This window comes from Triticum aestivum, chromosome 2B (genome assembly GCF_018294505.1).
Source record: "Triticum aestivum cultivar Chinese Spring chromosome 2B, IWGSC CS RefSeq v2.1, whole genome shotgun sequence".
NCBI lineage: Eukaryota > Viridiplantae > Streptophyta > Magnoliopsida > Poales > Poaceae > Triticum > Triticum aestivum.
Window position 1 is genome coordinate 3,845,888 of NC_057798.1, and position 16,883 is coordinate 3,862,770.

General features: G+C 44.9%; 1 protein-coding gene across 1 annotated transcript; it reads left to right on the plus strand.

Moving 5' to 3' along the window:
• The first annotated feature begins 9,569 nt into the window (after positions 1-9,569).
• LOC123039833 (wax ester synthase/diacylglycerol acyltransferase 11-like) lies at positions 9,570-16,087 on the plus strand. Its single transcript, XM_044462838.1, has 7 exons — positions 9,570-9,855; positions 9,928-10,533; positions 10,662-10,728; positions 10,842-10,915; positions 11,062-11,277; positions 11,413-11,550; positions 15,803-16,087. Exons 1-7 carry the CDS (start codon positions 9,586-9,588, stop codon positions 15,968-15,970), a joined length of 1,539 nt encoding a protein of 512 aa, XP_044318773.1. The 5' UTR covers positions 9,570-9,585; the 3' UTR covers positions 15,971-16,087.
• The last annotated feature ends 796 nt before the right edge of the window (positions 16,088-16,883 follow it).

Sequence of the window (16,883 nt, forward strand, 5' to 3'; positions counted from 1 at the left end):
TCTAGCTTTGAGTTGTAATTCTTGAGTTGTAAATACATAAAAGTGTGATGATCTTCATTATTAGAGCATTGTCCTAGTGAGGAAAGGATGATGAAGACTATGATTCCCCCACAAGTCGGGATGAGACTTCGGACTTTACAAAAAGGCCAAAAAGAAAAAAAAGAGAGAAGGCCAAAGAAAAAGAAGAAGAAAAAGAAAAAAAATGATAGAAAAAGAGAGAAGGGACAATGCTACTATCTCTTTTTCCACACTTGTGCTTCAAAATAGCACCATGATCTTCATGTTAGAGAGTCTCATATGTTGTCACTTTCATATACTAGTGGGAATTTTTCATTATAGAACTTGGCTTGTATATTCCAATGATGGGCTTCCTCAAAAGTGCCCTAGGTCTTCGTGAGCAAGAAAGTTGGATGCACCCCCACTTAGTTTCTTTTGTTGAGCTTTCATATATTTATAGCTCTAGTGCATCCGTTGCATGGCAATCCCTACTCACTCACATTGATATCTATTGATGGGCATCTCCATAGCCCGTTGATACGCCTAGTTGATGTGAGACTATCTTCTCTTTTTTGTCTTCTCCACAACCACCATTCTATTCCACATATAGTGCTATGTCCATGGCTCACGCTCATGTATTGCGTGAAAGTTGAAAGAGTTTGAGATTATTAAGTATGAAACAATTGCTTGGCTTGTCATCGGGGTTGTGCATGATTAAATACTTTGTGTGATGATGATAGAGCAATAGCCAGACTATATGATTTTGTAGGGATAACTTTCTTTAGCCATGTTATTTGGAGAAGACATTATTACTTTGATTAGTATGCTTGATGTATCACCATTTTCATGTTAATATGAACTTTTATTTTGTATCATTTTGATCTGAGCATTCATGCCACAATAAAGAAAATTACATTATAAATTATGCTAGGTAGCATTCCACATCAAAAATTCTGTTTTAATCATTTACCTACTCGAGGACGAGCAGGAATTAAGCTTGGGGATGATTGATACGTCTCCAACGTATCTATAATTTTTGATTGTTCCATGCTATTATATTACCCCTTTTGGATGTTTATGGGCTTTATTATACACTTTTATATTACTTTTGGGACTAACCTACTAACCGGAGGCCCGGCCCATATTGTTGTTTTATTGCCTATTTCAGTATTTCGAGGAAAAGGAATATCAAAAGGAGTCCAAACGGAATGAAACCTTCGGTAGCGTGATTTTTTGGAAGAATATGATCCGGGAGACTTGGAGTTCACGTCAGAAGATCCCCGAGGCTGCCACGAGATAGGAGGCCACCCCCCTGTATGTGGCGCCCCCTGTCTCGTGGGCCCCTCGAGCACCTCCCGACCGACTTCTTTCGCCTATATATGCCTACGTACCCTAAAACCATCAGAAATCAAGATAGATCGGGAGTTCCGCCGCCGCAAGCCTCTGTATCCACCAGAAACCTCTCGGGAGCCCGTTCCGGCACCCTGCCGGAGGGGGAACCCATCATCGGTGCCCATATTCATCATCCCAGCGCTCTCCATGACGAGGAGCGAGTAGTTCACCCTCGGGGCTGAGGGTATGTACCAGTAGCTATGTGTTTGATCTCTCTCTCTCTCGTGTTCTCTCTCGTGTTCCCTCTATGGCACGATCTTGATGTATACCGAGCTTTGCTATTGTAGTTGGATCTTATGATGTTCCTCCCCCTCTACTCTCTTGTGATGAATTGAGTTTCCCTCTTGAAGTTATCTTATCAGATTGAGACTTTTATTTGAGAACACTTGATGTATGTCTTGCCGTGTTTATCTATGGTGACAATGGGATATCATGTGCCTCTGATGTATGTTTTGGTGACCAACTTGCGGGTTCCGCCCATGAACCTATGCATAGGGGTTGGCACACGTTCTTGACTCTCCGGTAGAAACTTTGGAGCACCCTTTGAAGTACTTTTATGTTGGTTGGATGAATCTGAGATTGTGTGATGCATATCGTATAATCATGCCCATGGATACTTGAGGTGACAATGGAGTATCTAGGTGACATTAGGGTTTTGGTTGATTTGTGTCTTACGGTGTTATTCTAGTACGAACTCTTTAATAGATCAATCCAAAAGAATAACTTTGAAGTGGTTTCGTACCCTACCATAATCTCTACGTTTGTTGTCCGCTATTAGTGGCTTTGGAGTGACTCTTTGTTGCATGTTGAGGGATTGTTATATGATCTATCCATGTTATTATTGTTGAGAGAACTTGCACTAGTGAAAGTATGAACCCTAGGCCTTGTTTCCTATCATTGCAATACCGTTTACGCTCACTTTTATCATTAGTTACCTTGCTGTTTTTATTATTGCAGATTACAAAAACCTATATCTATTATCTATTTTGCACTTGTACCACCATCTCTTCGCCGAACTAGTGCACCTATACAATTTACCATTGTATTGGGTGTGTTGGGGACACAAGAGACTCTTTGTTATTTGGTTGCAGGGTTGTTTGAGAGAGACCATCTTCATCATACACCTCCCACGGATTGATAAACCTTAGGTCATCCACTTGAGGGAAATTTGCTACTATCCTACAAACCTGTGCACTTGCAGGCCCAACAACGTCTACAAGAAGAAGTTTGTGTAGTAGACATCACCAGTCAACCATCTCAGCGGCACGAAGCTACCCCACCATCTCAGTGGAGAAATAGCGTGGCTTCCACGGAGCTAGCCCAGCCTGATTTCGCGGCTCCATGCTACCCCAGGGATACTATCATGGAGGCTCAACATTGCGAGATTATGACGAAATGGAAGAACCTGACTTTGAAGGCGGCTGTCGGCTCTGTTGTACCTCCTCAAGCTGACGGAACTTTTCACTACCGTATGATTCCACATAGCTATGCTGTTGTGACGATGGATAAAATAATGGAGGGATTTCAGGAGCTGGAGCTTAACCACCCTACAGGTGAAGGGGAGATTCATCTGAGAGCTGATTTATGGAGTACATGTCTGTGGAGGAAGGAGTACATCAACCTTCCAAACTGGACACCTCCTCCTCCGCCTCCTCCTCCAGCAAGTGATCAGGGCACTCTGCCTCCTCATCCGCCTCCTCTGGCGTGTGACAGCACTCCGGCTCCATCTTTGCCACCTCCAACGAGCACTTCGCCTCCTCCGGCGCGTGAAGGAACTACGGCTCCACCTCCGCCTCCTCTGACGCGTCAGAGCACTCCGCCTCCTCCAGTGCATCGGCGAACTCCGCCGCGTCAGCAACAGCGGAATAGAGAGGCCGCCGCTCCGGCGGCTAGCAGTACAAGCAGAGGCGGGAAGCAATTTAAATACGGTCGATCTCTTAAGGCTCCGAAAAAGTTACCATATGAGAGGACTGACAAGGAAAACGAGGACATCCGTCGTGCCCAAGTGAGGGACCATTTTGGACGGAAACCTCCACCTCCGGACGAAATGGTAGATCCGGTGAAAGTGAAGCGCACTATCGATGCCCTTAAGCGACCACCACCGCCTCCGCCGGATTCCAACTATGTGCACATTATTAAAAGGACATATAAGGAAGCGGAGCGGTGGGGAAGTACTTGCAGTGATGCAAGGTTAGCAGAACGAAGAGGTGGGAAAAAAATCCCCAGCTCGGCGAACAGGCGAAGCAATTGTGTCACCCACTTAAGGTGTCTAGCAATATCGTCTCTAATCATCCGGGGATGGTGCCCAGTACCAATCCTGTTGATTACCTAAGCGATGATGTAGAGTTTGAAACAATGGAGGTGGACGAATTCAAATACGAGTACGGGAACCCTCTTGTCAAATCTGATCATCCTTCTCTAGCAACGATGATGCGAAGATTGCATGAATGATACATGAAAACCTGCAGCGAGTCTTGGAAGGATACTTTGATGCTGAGAGTTAAAGAGGAGCACGACCTCGTTGGAATTGATCTGTTGTTTGTTCAATTTGACGAGTTATTCCAATTATACAATCAAATGGCCCTCGACAAAACACTCGTGACTTGCCACTGTCTGTAAGTACTACTTCTGTAATTATGTCTCTATATATAGCTTAACCCTTTCATTGCATGTATATATAATTATCCTCACTATATTATGCAAGTTGAAGATCGCCGAATGCAGGAAAGCACAAATCTATGACATTGGGTTCATTAACCCAAATATTATGCATGAATGGACTCTTAAACACAGTCACAGATACCGAGGACAACTTGCTACAATCGTTGCTTAAAAATCAAAATAAAGAGAAAATACTCTTTCCTTACAACTTCAAGTGAGTGTTACTGTCTTGTGTATATTCGGTTTCCCTTACTGGAGGTTAATTATAGTAATGTAATTACTGTCATGCGTAGCTTCCACTTTATTCTTCTAGAGATTAAGCTTGAATGGGGAGTAGTAATTGTCTTAGACTCGAGAAGAAAAGATCCCCATGACTATGCAGACATGATTGAAATGCTCCAGAAGTAATTAAGTTCAATCAACCATCATCGCACCATATCGGCAACTTTGATCATTTCCTGATATCAAGTAATTATTCTCTTTGTCTGGCATGGTTTGGAAAGAGTTCACCGCAATTGTTCCGGCACTGCCGACAGAGCCGTGATTTACACAACCGAAATTAAGTACTACTAGCTAGTTCCGCGCATCTCCCATTGATTCTAGCTAGTTTCATCAATACCATTTGGCATGCTTGATTATCAGTTTGATTGAACTCTATTTCTCGTAAATTGCTTGTGGCAGGAAGCCGGGAATAATTTTTCTGGATACTACGTTTACAAGTTCAGCTACAACACGACGACATCTAAGCGAGGCTACTCTGAAAAACAATGTGATGTACGTAAACAAAAATATTCACAATTTTATTTTATTACCATTATTTGTGTTGAGTTTCATTCATATATATATGGTATTGTGTTGTGTTGAAAAACTATATATATATATATATATATATATATATATATATATATATATATATATATATATATATATATATATATATATATATATTTGTGTGTGTGTGTGTGTGTTGGCCCCCTTCTTTAAATTAGATGTGGCAGATGCGGGATGAACTCCTATGACATGATCGCATACAAGCAACTCAAGAGGAATTGACGCGATTTTTCTTGACCACGTCATACATAAAGACAAAGAATACCATGTGGAAATTGATATAGACCTTAGATGTTAGGGTTTGCAAGAGATCTTATATTGTACATATGTAGCTAGTAGCATCGGATAGATATACGCAAACTTGTTGTTCGACCAATCTCTCGCAGAAAGAGAGGTTACTTCTCTCTGTATATGCTCATGACGATCTTGTGTACTTAATGGTTCCTTCATTTGCTTACTAGCTAGCGTGTCGAGTTCTCTCTATACGTATAGTAGCGCATCGACCAAGCACGGAGATAAAGAGAGGTCACTTCTCTCTATTAGCTAGCTAACACAATATGAAACCCCTAAATTAACCCTCCAAAACCCTAACCCCCACCTTCTTTAATAAAAAACAAAAAACCCAGCTCCTGCCAGCTGTTGACGCATGGAGGCCTTTTGGTCCCGGTTGGTATCACCAACCGGGACTAAAGGTCCTCCTGCCTAGGCGCCCCGCAGCGGCCACGTGGAGCCCCTTCTGTCCCGATTCGTAAGTGAATCGGGACTAAAGGGTTTGGACTTTAGTCCCGACCGTTTACTCCCGGTTTCAGAGCCGGGGCTAAAGGGCCTTTAGAACCGGGAGAAATGAGCCGTTTTCTACTAGTGGACAACAGTTAACTAACTGAATCGCTAGGTAGCTACTTCGACGTACTCACCTCATCATGGCCTCAAACGCATGCTATAGTCGAATCAGTTTCCTGTTAGAACGAGAAACTGTACTATTCTTTTGTACTGCCACCGGCCGTCCTCTTGGCTTTTGGATGATCGGTACCAGGTATTGAAAATATACTGTTATGGCAATTAATTTCGATGGGCCGTGTGCTCTGCTCTTCTTCTGGGGATCTGACATTTTCTAATCAGCCAGTGCATATAATATTACCAAATGTGGACGAACCGTGATGGCTTGTTTGTCTTTCATTTTAACTATATAATATATTAGAAAAAAGTTCAAACTTTCCTAGAATGATCACCATGGTACTGTTACTTTTACAAAAAAAAACATCCCTTATTTCTGGACACTTTCATATTATGGCGTGGTGGCTAAATGGGCGGTCAACTAGTAAAAACATGTTCAAAGGACCCAAAAAACGTTTTGAGGACAGGTCAAAGTTGAAACTTGACTGATTTTGATAGTTTATAGTCGTAACAAAGTAGATTGTTAGACATTTTTGACAGCTCAAGGTTGAAATATGGACTTCTCTTTTTAGTAATGGGCCACACCGATGGCGGCTACATCGGTATTGTAACAAAATGAAACATAGTGTTAGTCACCATAAAAATTGAAAAGTAGAGTATTCAGTCATGAAATATAGAAGTCAAGAGACTGGAATCACCGTCGTTTGCCAAGCTACCAAGCTTCAAACCGATATCATGGCCATTAATCATGATATTTAGTATCAACTACCGTCCTTTTGGACCAAATAATATATCATATCACTGTCTTATAAAGGCATGAACAAGTAGTTGCTAGATAATATCCGTTGTTTTCAATTGGATTGGTGTCAAAGGTCTCACGTACGTATGCGGTTGTACAAATAATAGGCTCTTGTACACCACCTTCGCTTATTCCTAAGAAAAGCACGAACATGTAATTGCTAAATCCCATCCGTTGCTTTCAATTGGGTCCTGTATCAATTAAGAAGCTTTTGTATGTGGCCCAGTGTCCTTGTGCAGCGGATGCCGATGCGGACCGGCTTTTTTTGCCGTCGACGCTGTGGTGGCATCAACAGCTAACTAACTGAATCGCTAGCTAGCTACTTCGACTTACTCACCTCATCATGGCGTCAAATGCATGCTTATAGTCGAACCAATTTCCTGTTAGAACGAGAAACTATACTATTCCTTTCTACTGCCACCGGCCGTCCTTTTGGCTTTCGGATGATCGGTACCAGGTATTGAAAATATACTATTATGGCAATTAATTTTGATGGACCGTGTGCTCTGCTCTCCTTCTGGGGATCTGACATTGATTAATCGCCGTCTAATCTGATAATTTGATTATTGAACTGGTAATGTCAACCTCTCATCATGTGAGTACACTGTCGGTGTTTCCTTCAAATAGTGGTATTTTCTCGCAAAGAATAACACACCGTACTGTGCATCAGGAGCAGAGATAAGGGGCCCTGGGGCGAGATCAAAATTGTTGTAAAATTCGTACATGGCATGTTCATAGTGTAGTTGATCAAACCCCATAACATCCCATATTCAATCCATTATCAAGAATAATTAGGATTTACATGAGAAAAAGAAGCGAGGAATCCTCTTTTCGACTTTGACTCCCCCACTCCAGTCATTGATTTTCTTTCAGTTACTCCGAAAGTAGCTATTTCAGTTTCAAACACAAGAATTCTTGATTGAAATAGGTTGGGCCGATCACATGGATGGATATCCCAACGAAGACACCGCAGTGGCATCCTCCTTTCCGGTGTTAATCGGCTTCCCACCATTGGACAACTTGCATCCAATGGCAGCATTGTGGAGTTGCGGGACTGTGCTGGAGTGGCGGTGCAATGGCACGGTGGAGCGGCGGAGCACTGTGGTGATGAAGCATTAGCGAGAGGATGAAGAAGAAGTGGGTGAGGTGAGCGTAATAGCCCTACCCTGCTCCGGTTATATAGGGGGATTTAAGTGCCACACCATGGCAGGCAATACCTCATTAGTAGGGCAAACCCTAGCGGTAGCGTGGGGTAAAGGCCTACCAGTAGCGCGGGGGGCGGGGGGGGGGGGGGGGGGGGGGGGGCGCTACTGCTAAGCATCTACCTATAAGGTATTTTCTAGTAGTGCTTGTCGCGTGGCGTGATATCCATGTGTATCCCCACAACAACATGCAGAGCGCACAAGGATCAAGGGGACTCCCATTATGTGCGTCCGGGAATTGGGGCACAGACTGATGGGATGTGCTATATGTGGACCCAAACAATAGTCTCACACATCATGTTCACCATGGGGTAACGTCTGAGATGTTATTCGTTGTACCAGATGACGAGACCAGCCTGGTCAGGCGGAGAGGTAGAATTGGTAAGTACCGAGCGGGAATTCAACTCGCAGGGGCCGGTTCCACAGGAAACTTTTGGTGGTGTAGGTTGGCTATCTTCATCGGCAATTCAAGACCGAGGTGGTGCATGCCACTTTGGATGTAGTCCAGCAGGGCGGTCGGTTGCAAGCAGATGATCTTAGGGTAGCTTCAAAGAACAAGTTTTCAGTCTCGGCAAGACTGAAGATTGTGTGCAGTTTGGTGCTGGTCATGACCCATGGGTACCTCACCATGTCTGTTCTCGGCCCGGTGGGCCGGACTGAGGACTCCTAGGTTGGTTCTATCCAATGCCACTGAAGGCGGCCCATGATGCTCTTTACGGAGGCCTTCGAGAGGTTCGATGTACACGACATGGATACTGAAATCGTTCCACCGATGTAGCCGACAAGGATCTATAACCCTAGGGGCGCCGGAATGCTATATGAGTCGGGGTCCGCACTAGTCATTAGAGACAATACAATCCCTGGGTTCATATTTGTACTTTGTACACCCCAAAGGTACATGAGTAGAAGTAGGGTATTACCTCTTCTCGTGGGCCCAAAACAGGGTGAACTTTGGGTCATGTTTCCCCTTAGACCTAATCGCTCCGCCAGGATACCTACCAAAGAATCCACCGGATTTAGCTCCGACAAACGGCATGAACGCTCCATGGGAAACAATACGAACCAAATACACTAGACCATCCAAACCATAGACGATGTAGCCTCGTAAATATGCACCATTCCAACTTCCCTCACGCATGAACATGTGATATATGGTTGATTCCTATAAAAACTTGTCCAACTCTATTGCCTACCAGTGTTGCCATGTCGCGATGCAGTACCTAATGGCGGCAGCGATGTCCGGTCACTCGGAGATAAGATGACAAAAGAGTGGCAGCAATGTTGCAGAGGCGGAAAAGAGGAGTTGCGGTGGAAAGCACCTGGAAGAGCATGTGGTACGCTTGCGGCGCCGAGCACACACAGTATGGAATCCCCCGGGATATACTGAGGGCAGGGGTGAGTTAGGGCGCCAGTGACGAAGGGTTGAAAGATTTTATTTTTTTGGAGGGGAAAGGATTTCACTTGTAACAAGGCTGTAAGAAGATGCATTCACTGATTCATTTCGGAAAGTTCAGAAGTAGTTTTTTTCTTTTACGAATGGAAAATTCAGAAGTTCATGCACAATTATTATTCTGCATCTCTGATTCGTTTGGAGAAAATCGGAAGTAGTTGGAGAATACTACTCCCTCCGTCTCATAATATAAGAGCGTTTTGAATATAAAAAACGCTCTTATATTATGCGAAGGAAGGAGTAGATGGAACGGAACCAGTAGTTGTGCCACTATCTTTTGGGGTCCTATATATAACACGAAGGAAACAAGGAGCCTTTACGCATACGATCGAGTAGCTAGCGTTCATAGGGAAGCAGCAATGGACACCGTTAGTGGTAGTCCTTGGGCATCAGTTCAGAGAAACAGACTGCTCCCAATCCACACGTCAAGAGAACCTGCCGACACTGAGTGGACGCCGCCCGCCGGTTCTCCGGTGGAGGAGCCCGTGAGCCCTACAGCAAGAGCCATGGAAGATATAGGTATTTATATCGTCGTCACGATCGGCCTCGACACGCCGATAAACCTGACCACCTTCCGAGCCGGCATGGAAGCTATGCTTGCCCGATGCCCGCGCTATGGATGCATTCAAGTAGGCGCTCTTGTGACTACAACTGCTTAACCACAACAAGTACATGTATGTACGTATGACACTGGCATGCAGGTGGCGGATGGGTTAAACAATGGCGAGGCGCGATGGGCGCGCACTACTGTGAACGTCCAAGATCACATGATCGTGCCGAAGCTGGACCGAGCGACCGACCCAGACAAGGCCGTGGAGGACTATGTCGCCTCGCTGTCCACGCTCCCCATGGACTGCTCCCGCCCGCCATGGGAGTTCCACTTCCTCGACTTCCCGAGCTCCGAGGCGGCCTCCACGGTGGCCATCCGCGTGCACCACGCCTACGGCGATGGTATGTCTACTTTGGCGCTTCTCATGATGTCCACGCGCAGCGCCGCTGCCGACACCAAAAGCCATCCAGCCGCGCCTCCGCATCGTCGTCCAACACGCATGGGCGCCATATACGCCCCGCAACGCCCCCCACTTTCCATGGGCACCCTGGCGTTCGTCGCGTGGGTCTTGTCGTACCTTGTGCTCGCGTGGAACACCGCGGCAGACATTGCCTACTTCGCCGCCACGATTATGTTCTTGAGTGACCAGCGCACACTGTTCAAGCGTGCCGACGACGACGGGTTCCACGCCAAGCGCTTCGTCCACCGGAGTCTTAGCCTTGATGACGTCAAGTTCCTCAAGAATTCCATGAACTGTGTACGTATAAGCTAGTTTTGTTCACCAAATTCTTTTAAGATCCTTCAACAGAGGGTGCTACTCGTTTCTTTTTTAACTTTTCCCCCACGGACTGTTAACTTTCTTTCTATTTTTTCCGGGAACCACAGACTGTCAATGACGTGCTGGTAGCAGTGACTTCTGCTGCTCTGTCACGATATTACTTCCGCAAGTCCGGTAAGTACGTGAATGGTAACAAGTGTTTAATGAAAGAATCAATTATTTCTCCTACACGCCGATATTGCCTTTTACTACTACGACACTTCGTTTCTTAATTACTTCAATGCCAGGTGAGCCTAACACTACGAAAATCTGTGTGCGATCACTCCTTCCTGTCAACACAAGGCCAGCCACTAGTCTACAGGTAAGATGTACTTCCTCACAAAATATATGCAACGATTTTTTCACTAACATATACGTATATCTGAACAAGGTCACATGATATCACCATCATATTTCGTGGATTATAAGTATTTTAATTTAATTTGCTGACTTTACCTCTATGAACAGACATATGTTAATGTGATAGAATCTGATACGAGAAACGAGGTGACATGGGGAAATAAACTGGGCTACATCATTCTTCCATTCTATCTAGCCACACACGATGATCCACTTGCATACATTCGCAAAGCAAAGAAGGTTCTGGATAGGAAAAAGAGGTCCTTAGAAGTGATATTCACATATAAGATTGCTCAGATTTTCATGAAAGTTTTTGGTGTCAAGGTATGCTTTGCTGCCCTTTGCTCTATCTATCTAAAATTAGATTACACAAATATGAACCTAGCGAAGTAAGAGTTCATAATTCTTCTTCTTTATTTTAATGTTTCAAATTGCATTTCACCGTGATGATTGAACCAGGTAGGAACTTCTATCTTTCGGTGCCTCTTTGCACGTACAACAATAGTTTTCTCAAACATGGTTGGACCAACCGAACAAGTAGAATTATGTGGACACCCAGTGGCTTTCATTGCACCTAGCGTCTATGGGATTCCAGAGGTAGGCAACCCATGATCTCGCATACTTCCAAATTTTCCATAAGGTACTCTATAAGAATGCAACTGATAGTCCTGTACTTCTGTTAAACACAATCATCCACTAGTACGCTGATAACACAAAGATATCGATAAATGCTCACCATTGTAAACTTCGAAGGGGTGTATTGTTTTAATTTTGTGTAGACTGTGAACTCTACTATGATGCAGAGGCCGGGGACATTCCTCCCTTTCATTAAAAAATGACTGTGGACTCTACTATGAAGACCCTTCTTCAGTGACATTTTTTTATTAAGAGCAAAAATGGAACAATGAACCAAAGACATAAATGAACATGAGTCGAAAACCTACCTCGAGGAATATTAGAGTGCCCTAGACGACCGATACATAGGTGTAACTACAGTGTATAGTTTACTAAGAACATTTGCCGAACTTGCAAGTGTTATGCATGATCCTGCTGCACACTAGCAGACTAATGTATAGTTCAATCGATAATATGATTTACGATTGATATTTGTGCACAAAGTAGCTTTGTTGTATCTGATTAGTAGAAAGACATGTTGCTTCAGTCGAATACACCAAAAAAACCATGTATAAATCCCCTACTGCAAACTGGCCCATATGTGAGAATTTGTTAGCAGCTTAATGGACATTCTTCATGTGGGCTTGACACCCCCCCCCCCCCCTCCGGGGATGTATCTGGTGCACCGCTGCACCGGTCGCCCGTTACACATTCAAAAATGTTCAAAAACATCCCAAAAAAATTAGTGCACTGACACAACATCCATGTACGTTATCACAAAATTTTAAATCAATATTCGAAAGATTGCTCGAGATATAAAAATAAAAAATTTGATATTGAATAGTATATAACACAAATTGGGCTTCAATTGTGGCCCATTAGCACATCGACATCTAATTTGTAATTTTTGTATCTTGAGCATTGTTTTGAATTTTTATTTGAATTTTTGTGAGAACTTATATTGATGTTGTGTCGATACACTATTTTTTTTGATTTTTTTTAACATTTTTGAATGTGCAACGGAGTCCGGTGCACCGGTAGCACCAATTGTCTTGGTGCACCAGATATGCCCCCCCCCCCACACACACACACGCGCGCGCGCAAAACACACACTACCAGAATTTCGCCTAATCCCGACGGCCTATACTATGCCGACGGACCCCGTCGGCATATATGGAGGTATGCCAACGGCCTAGGGCAAGCCGTAGGGGTATCATCACGTATGCCGACGGTGGCCGTCAGCACAGGAAAGCCATCGGCATAGGGTGACATACGCCTACATCGGCCGTCGGCATAGGCGGGCCGTCGACATAGAAGTGGGCCCGGCGACCCGGCATGTGACGGGCAGTTGACGCCGTCACAGCTATGCCGACGGCACAAACGGCGGCCGTCGGCATAGCTATGCCGATGGCAAAGCCGTCCGCACAGCCCTTGTCCACATCATCGATATGCGGCATGTGCCACGTCATCGATCCGATGAGTCTACCTCATCTATCCGGGGGCATAGATCAGCATACTTGTGTTTTTTCTAAATTATATTTTGATTAAATTAAATGTTTCTTATCTAAACATGAACATACATAAATTATATATCGATTTGGTGTAGAATTTTTCATAGATTATGAATATGTTGTTTGTGACCCCCCCCCCCCCCCCCACACACACACATGGACGTCGCTGTCGCCGTCTCACGGAGGGGGGAAACGACCACGTCGGGCCGACACTGAGGGAATCTTGCGGCAGGTTGGGCCTGGACCGTGTTCAGGGGTGTACCTATGGGTTGGGCTATGACAACCAGGTGAAAAGGTCCATCGGTCAAACCCCTTCCAATGAAAGTCAAAGGTCTAGATCCGCCAGTCAACTGTGTCAGGGTTAGACGGGATGGGGGACTTGGGGGGGGGGGGAGCAATGCCGCCAGCTCTTGCGATGGGCCCTCTTATGCGTGTGGAAGTGTGGTGGCAGGTGCGAGCACCCGACACGCGGCTCCGGGGTGTGACCCCCCTCACGGACGCCGTTGTCGCCGTCTCACGAAGGGGGGAAACGTCCACGTCGGGATGAGACAGAGGGGGTCTTGCTGTGGGTTGGGCCCGAGCCGTGTTCGGGGGTGTACCTATGGGCTGGGCTATGACAACCTGGTGAAAAGGTCCATCGGTCAAACCCCGCCCGGTGAAAATCAAAGGCCTAGATCGGCCGGTCAGCTGTGTCATGACATGTAAAACGTATGATGTGAATGGGTATCACTTCCATACAGAGGAGCACCAGAACAGCCGTCTGATCCCAACACTATAAATACCGGAGTGTACACCCTTGGTCAAAATTCGGTTGCGTACTACGGCTGGGTACAAAAAATATACGAGGTTACATTCAACAAAGGGTGCCAAACCTGAAGTCTCCCTGTGTTCAAATGTCTATGGTTCGACCCACGGGAGGGGCTAAGATATACGCCTCACATTGGTTTGGTGGAAGTTAAACAATCAACTATCTATGCTGGAGCCGATCCCTTTATTGCGGCTACCCAAGCAAAAAAGATGACTAGCATAATGTCGACGAACCCCATCCAATGCGAACGAAGCACGAGGGCGTAAACACAACCTAGCAATGACAGACCACACAAGCATCTCCTTTTGAAGGTGGACGTTGTCCTTATACTCGCCCTCTCCAATTCCAAAGGGGACCCTTCCCCTTGGATGAAAGGGAGCTGGACCATCCGAAAAGATAGAGCAGCTCACTCTAGAGCATGGATAGGTGATTCCAAAGCACCATGGGAGATGATCAGCGCGACCACCCCACTGGACTAGAATCTCCATGGGAAGAGCCATGCCAAGGCTCACTGATCCAATCATGAATAGATGAAGCTGCTATGGAGCGTGGTTGATGAACAAACACACACATAGAGGAGCTAAAACGTCTTATGCTAAGCGATAGAGAAGAGCTCACATGAACCAACATCATGTCCATGACTCCCATGATGTCTTGCTACAAACAGGGAGGAGGAACCATATTTTCTCCCGTCCAAGATGGTGACGCCGGTCAACAGGAGAGCAATTAAGCACTTACACACCAAGCAACAAACAACCAAAAGAACTGCAAAAGGACAATAACCCAGCGAAATGTGGCACCATGGCTAGACCTCTACCTATATGATGTCGTTAAACTCCCAACAAGAACACCGCAATGCCATAGAACACCCTCAACTCACCCAAGGCAACACCTTCACGAAGGTGACGACAAAAGTTGCGCCGCTACCTAAGTCCGGAACACACAAGGTTTTTCACCTTGATATGCTAGTGGGAGGGAGTTGGAAATGAACCTGGATGACCCCTCCAAGAAGGAAGACATCACTAGTAACCATTGCCGCCATCGTGGTCGGAGCATCCAGCCAAAGATTTCTACTATCTCGATTCCTTTGCTTAGATAGCCCCACCTATAGCGGATCTGGTGCCCAACGGACGCCGATGGTCTGATCCATTAGGATGAAGAGGGATCCGAGCTTCAGATTGTACACAATCCTAAGAAGATCGCGTGAGCCCCCGCGGCTAGTTGCAAAAGCCGGCCACCAACCTCCACAACCAAGGTTTAGCAACACCCTCGGCCTCTAAGCCCTCCATCTGAAGTCGGACCATTTGAAACCTCGCTGCTACCACTCTTAGCGGTTGCGGTGGATTCGTTAGTTGCCTCGTCTAGACGAGTTGAGGAGAGAAGAGCATGGGAGGGAGTGTGACGGCTACGGTTTAGTCGCATCTCAGTCCCCCGAGCGCAGCTAAGCAGGGATCTAGCAGAACATTTTCTGAGAGATGAAGATGGAGTCACCCAGGAATGTGCATTTTGGCATCGTTATGGAAAATGTTCCAATCATGTCACTTTGTACGCCGGGCTGGCATGTCCAGCTGCAATCAATGAGTCAACTATGTCAGGTTGTCTAATACGGTAGCCAAGCCACCCGGTGACTATTGAGTATAATTTAGAATGGGATTAATCACAATATATCGAGTGCATTTAAAAGGATTGATGTGAAAATACACTCAATTATTGTGAATAATGGTGTATACTGAAATAAATAAGGATGGAGACCCGAAAATTAGTCAAAGAGGTCTTACATGTAGACTAATTATTTGAAAGTTTCTTTTACTCAAATTTTCTTTCCTAGTTTTTCTACAGCAATTTTGACACAGCCCTTAGTATTTCGTTTTTTCTTACCATGGTTGGCAATTAATTTCGAGGATTTCTTATGTAGGCTTTGATTATTCACTACCAAAGCTACAGAAGCAAAATCAAGATAATTCTATCAGTAGAGGAGGACAAGTTTCCAGACTATCATCAACTCTTGGATGACTTTGACCAGACCCTCGCGGTCATGATGGATGCAGCTTCAAGACTTTCAACATCGACCAAGAATGACTGAGTAACAGGCAACTAAATCAGGACCCTACCTCCACTCCTTCGCGCCAAATAATATATATTTTGTGTGTGTGTGTCATGTGTACAACTCCTAGTGTTTACTTCAAATAAAGATATAACACCTCCCACTGTTTGCATGCAATGAAGAAAATTAGTGTATAAGAAAACAGTTCTTGGATAACGGAGAAAAGAAATTCTACCGTGGGTGGGATTCACCATCCGCATTGCATTGAGATTCGTTATATTTTTCAGTTCTAGCAAAGTTGGTCTTGTTTTGGAGTGTTGTAACAGTTTTTTTTCCTTGTTTCATCTATGAGTTCACACTCACAATAGAACTAAATCTGTAGTAGATAAAGCTCGCGATGATCTTCCATTAAAAAAAGTTATTCAACAAGATTACTATTTATATTTTCATAATGGAGGTAATCATTGTGCCAACTCGTAGCGAATCAAATGAAATGGAGAAGCAACTAATCTGCCAACAGGAAGCTCCATGCGTCCTTTTGTCTGTGCTCTTCGATCCTTAGGTCGGTCGTAAAGAGTTTGCAACTCTACTCAGGGGATCCTGTAAGGAACTTCAGTATTTTCATTCAGGGACAAAATACAAAAGAAAATAGCTGATGGAAGGAAGAACAATGGAGAATTGATTGCAAGGATGGACGGACCGGTAGCAGTCAAGGTCCGGCTGGTCAGGAAGTGTTGGGGAACGTTGCATAAAAATTATAAAATTTCCTATGGAACACCCAATATCTAATCTAGGAGATGCAGAGCAACGGGAGGGGGGTCTTTCTACTTACCCTTGTAGACCAAAAGAAGAAGTGTATGCAACGCAGTGAGAGGTCGAGGCAATTTTGAAATCGGTTCCTAATTAAGAAGAATCAAATCATCGACTATCCCGACGTCGAGGCAATTGTTGC

What these genes read in the sequence shown, in the direction of transcription:
- LOC123039833 (XM_044462838.1), top strand. Translation starts at nt 9,586, where the DNA reads ATGGACACCGTTAGTGGTAGTCCTTGGGCATCAGTTCAGAGAAACAGA. An exon ending in CGCGCTATGGATGCATTCAA is followed by an intron (nt 9,856 to 9,927) that starts GTAGGCGCTCTT and finishes ACTGGCATGCAG; the next exon opens with GTGGCGGATGGGTTAAACAA. An exon ending in GCGTCTATGGGATTCCAGAG is followed by an intron (nt 11,551 to 15,802) that starts GTAGGCAACCCA and finishes TTTCTTATGTAG; the next exon opens with GCTTTGATTATTCACTACCA.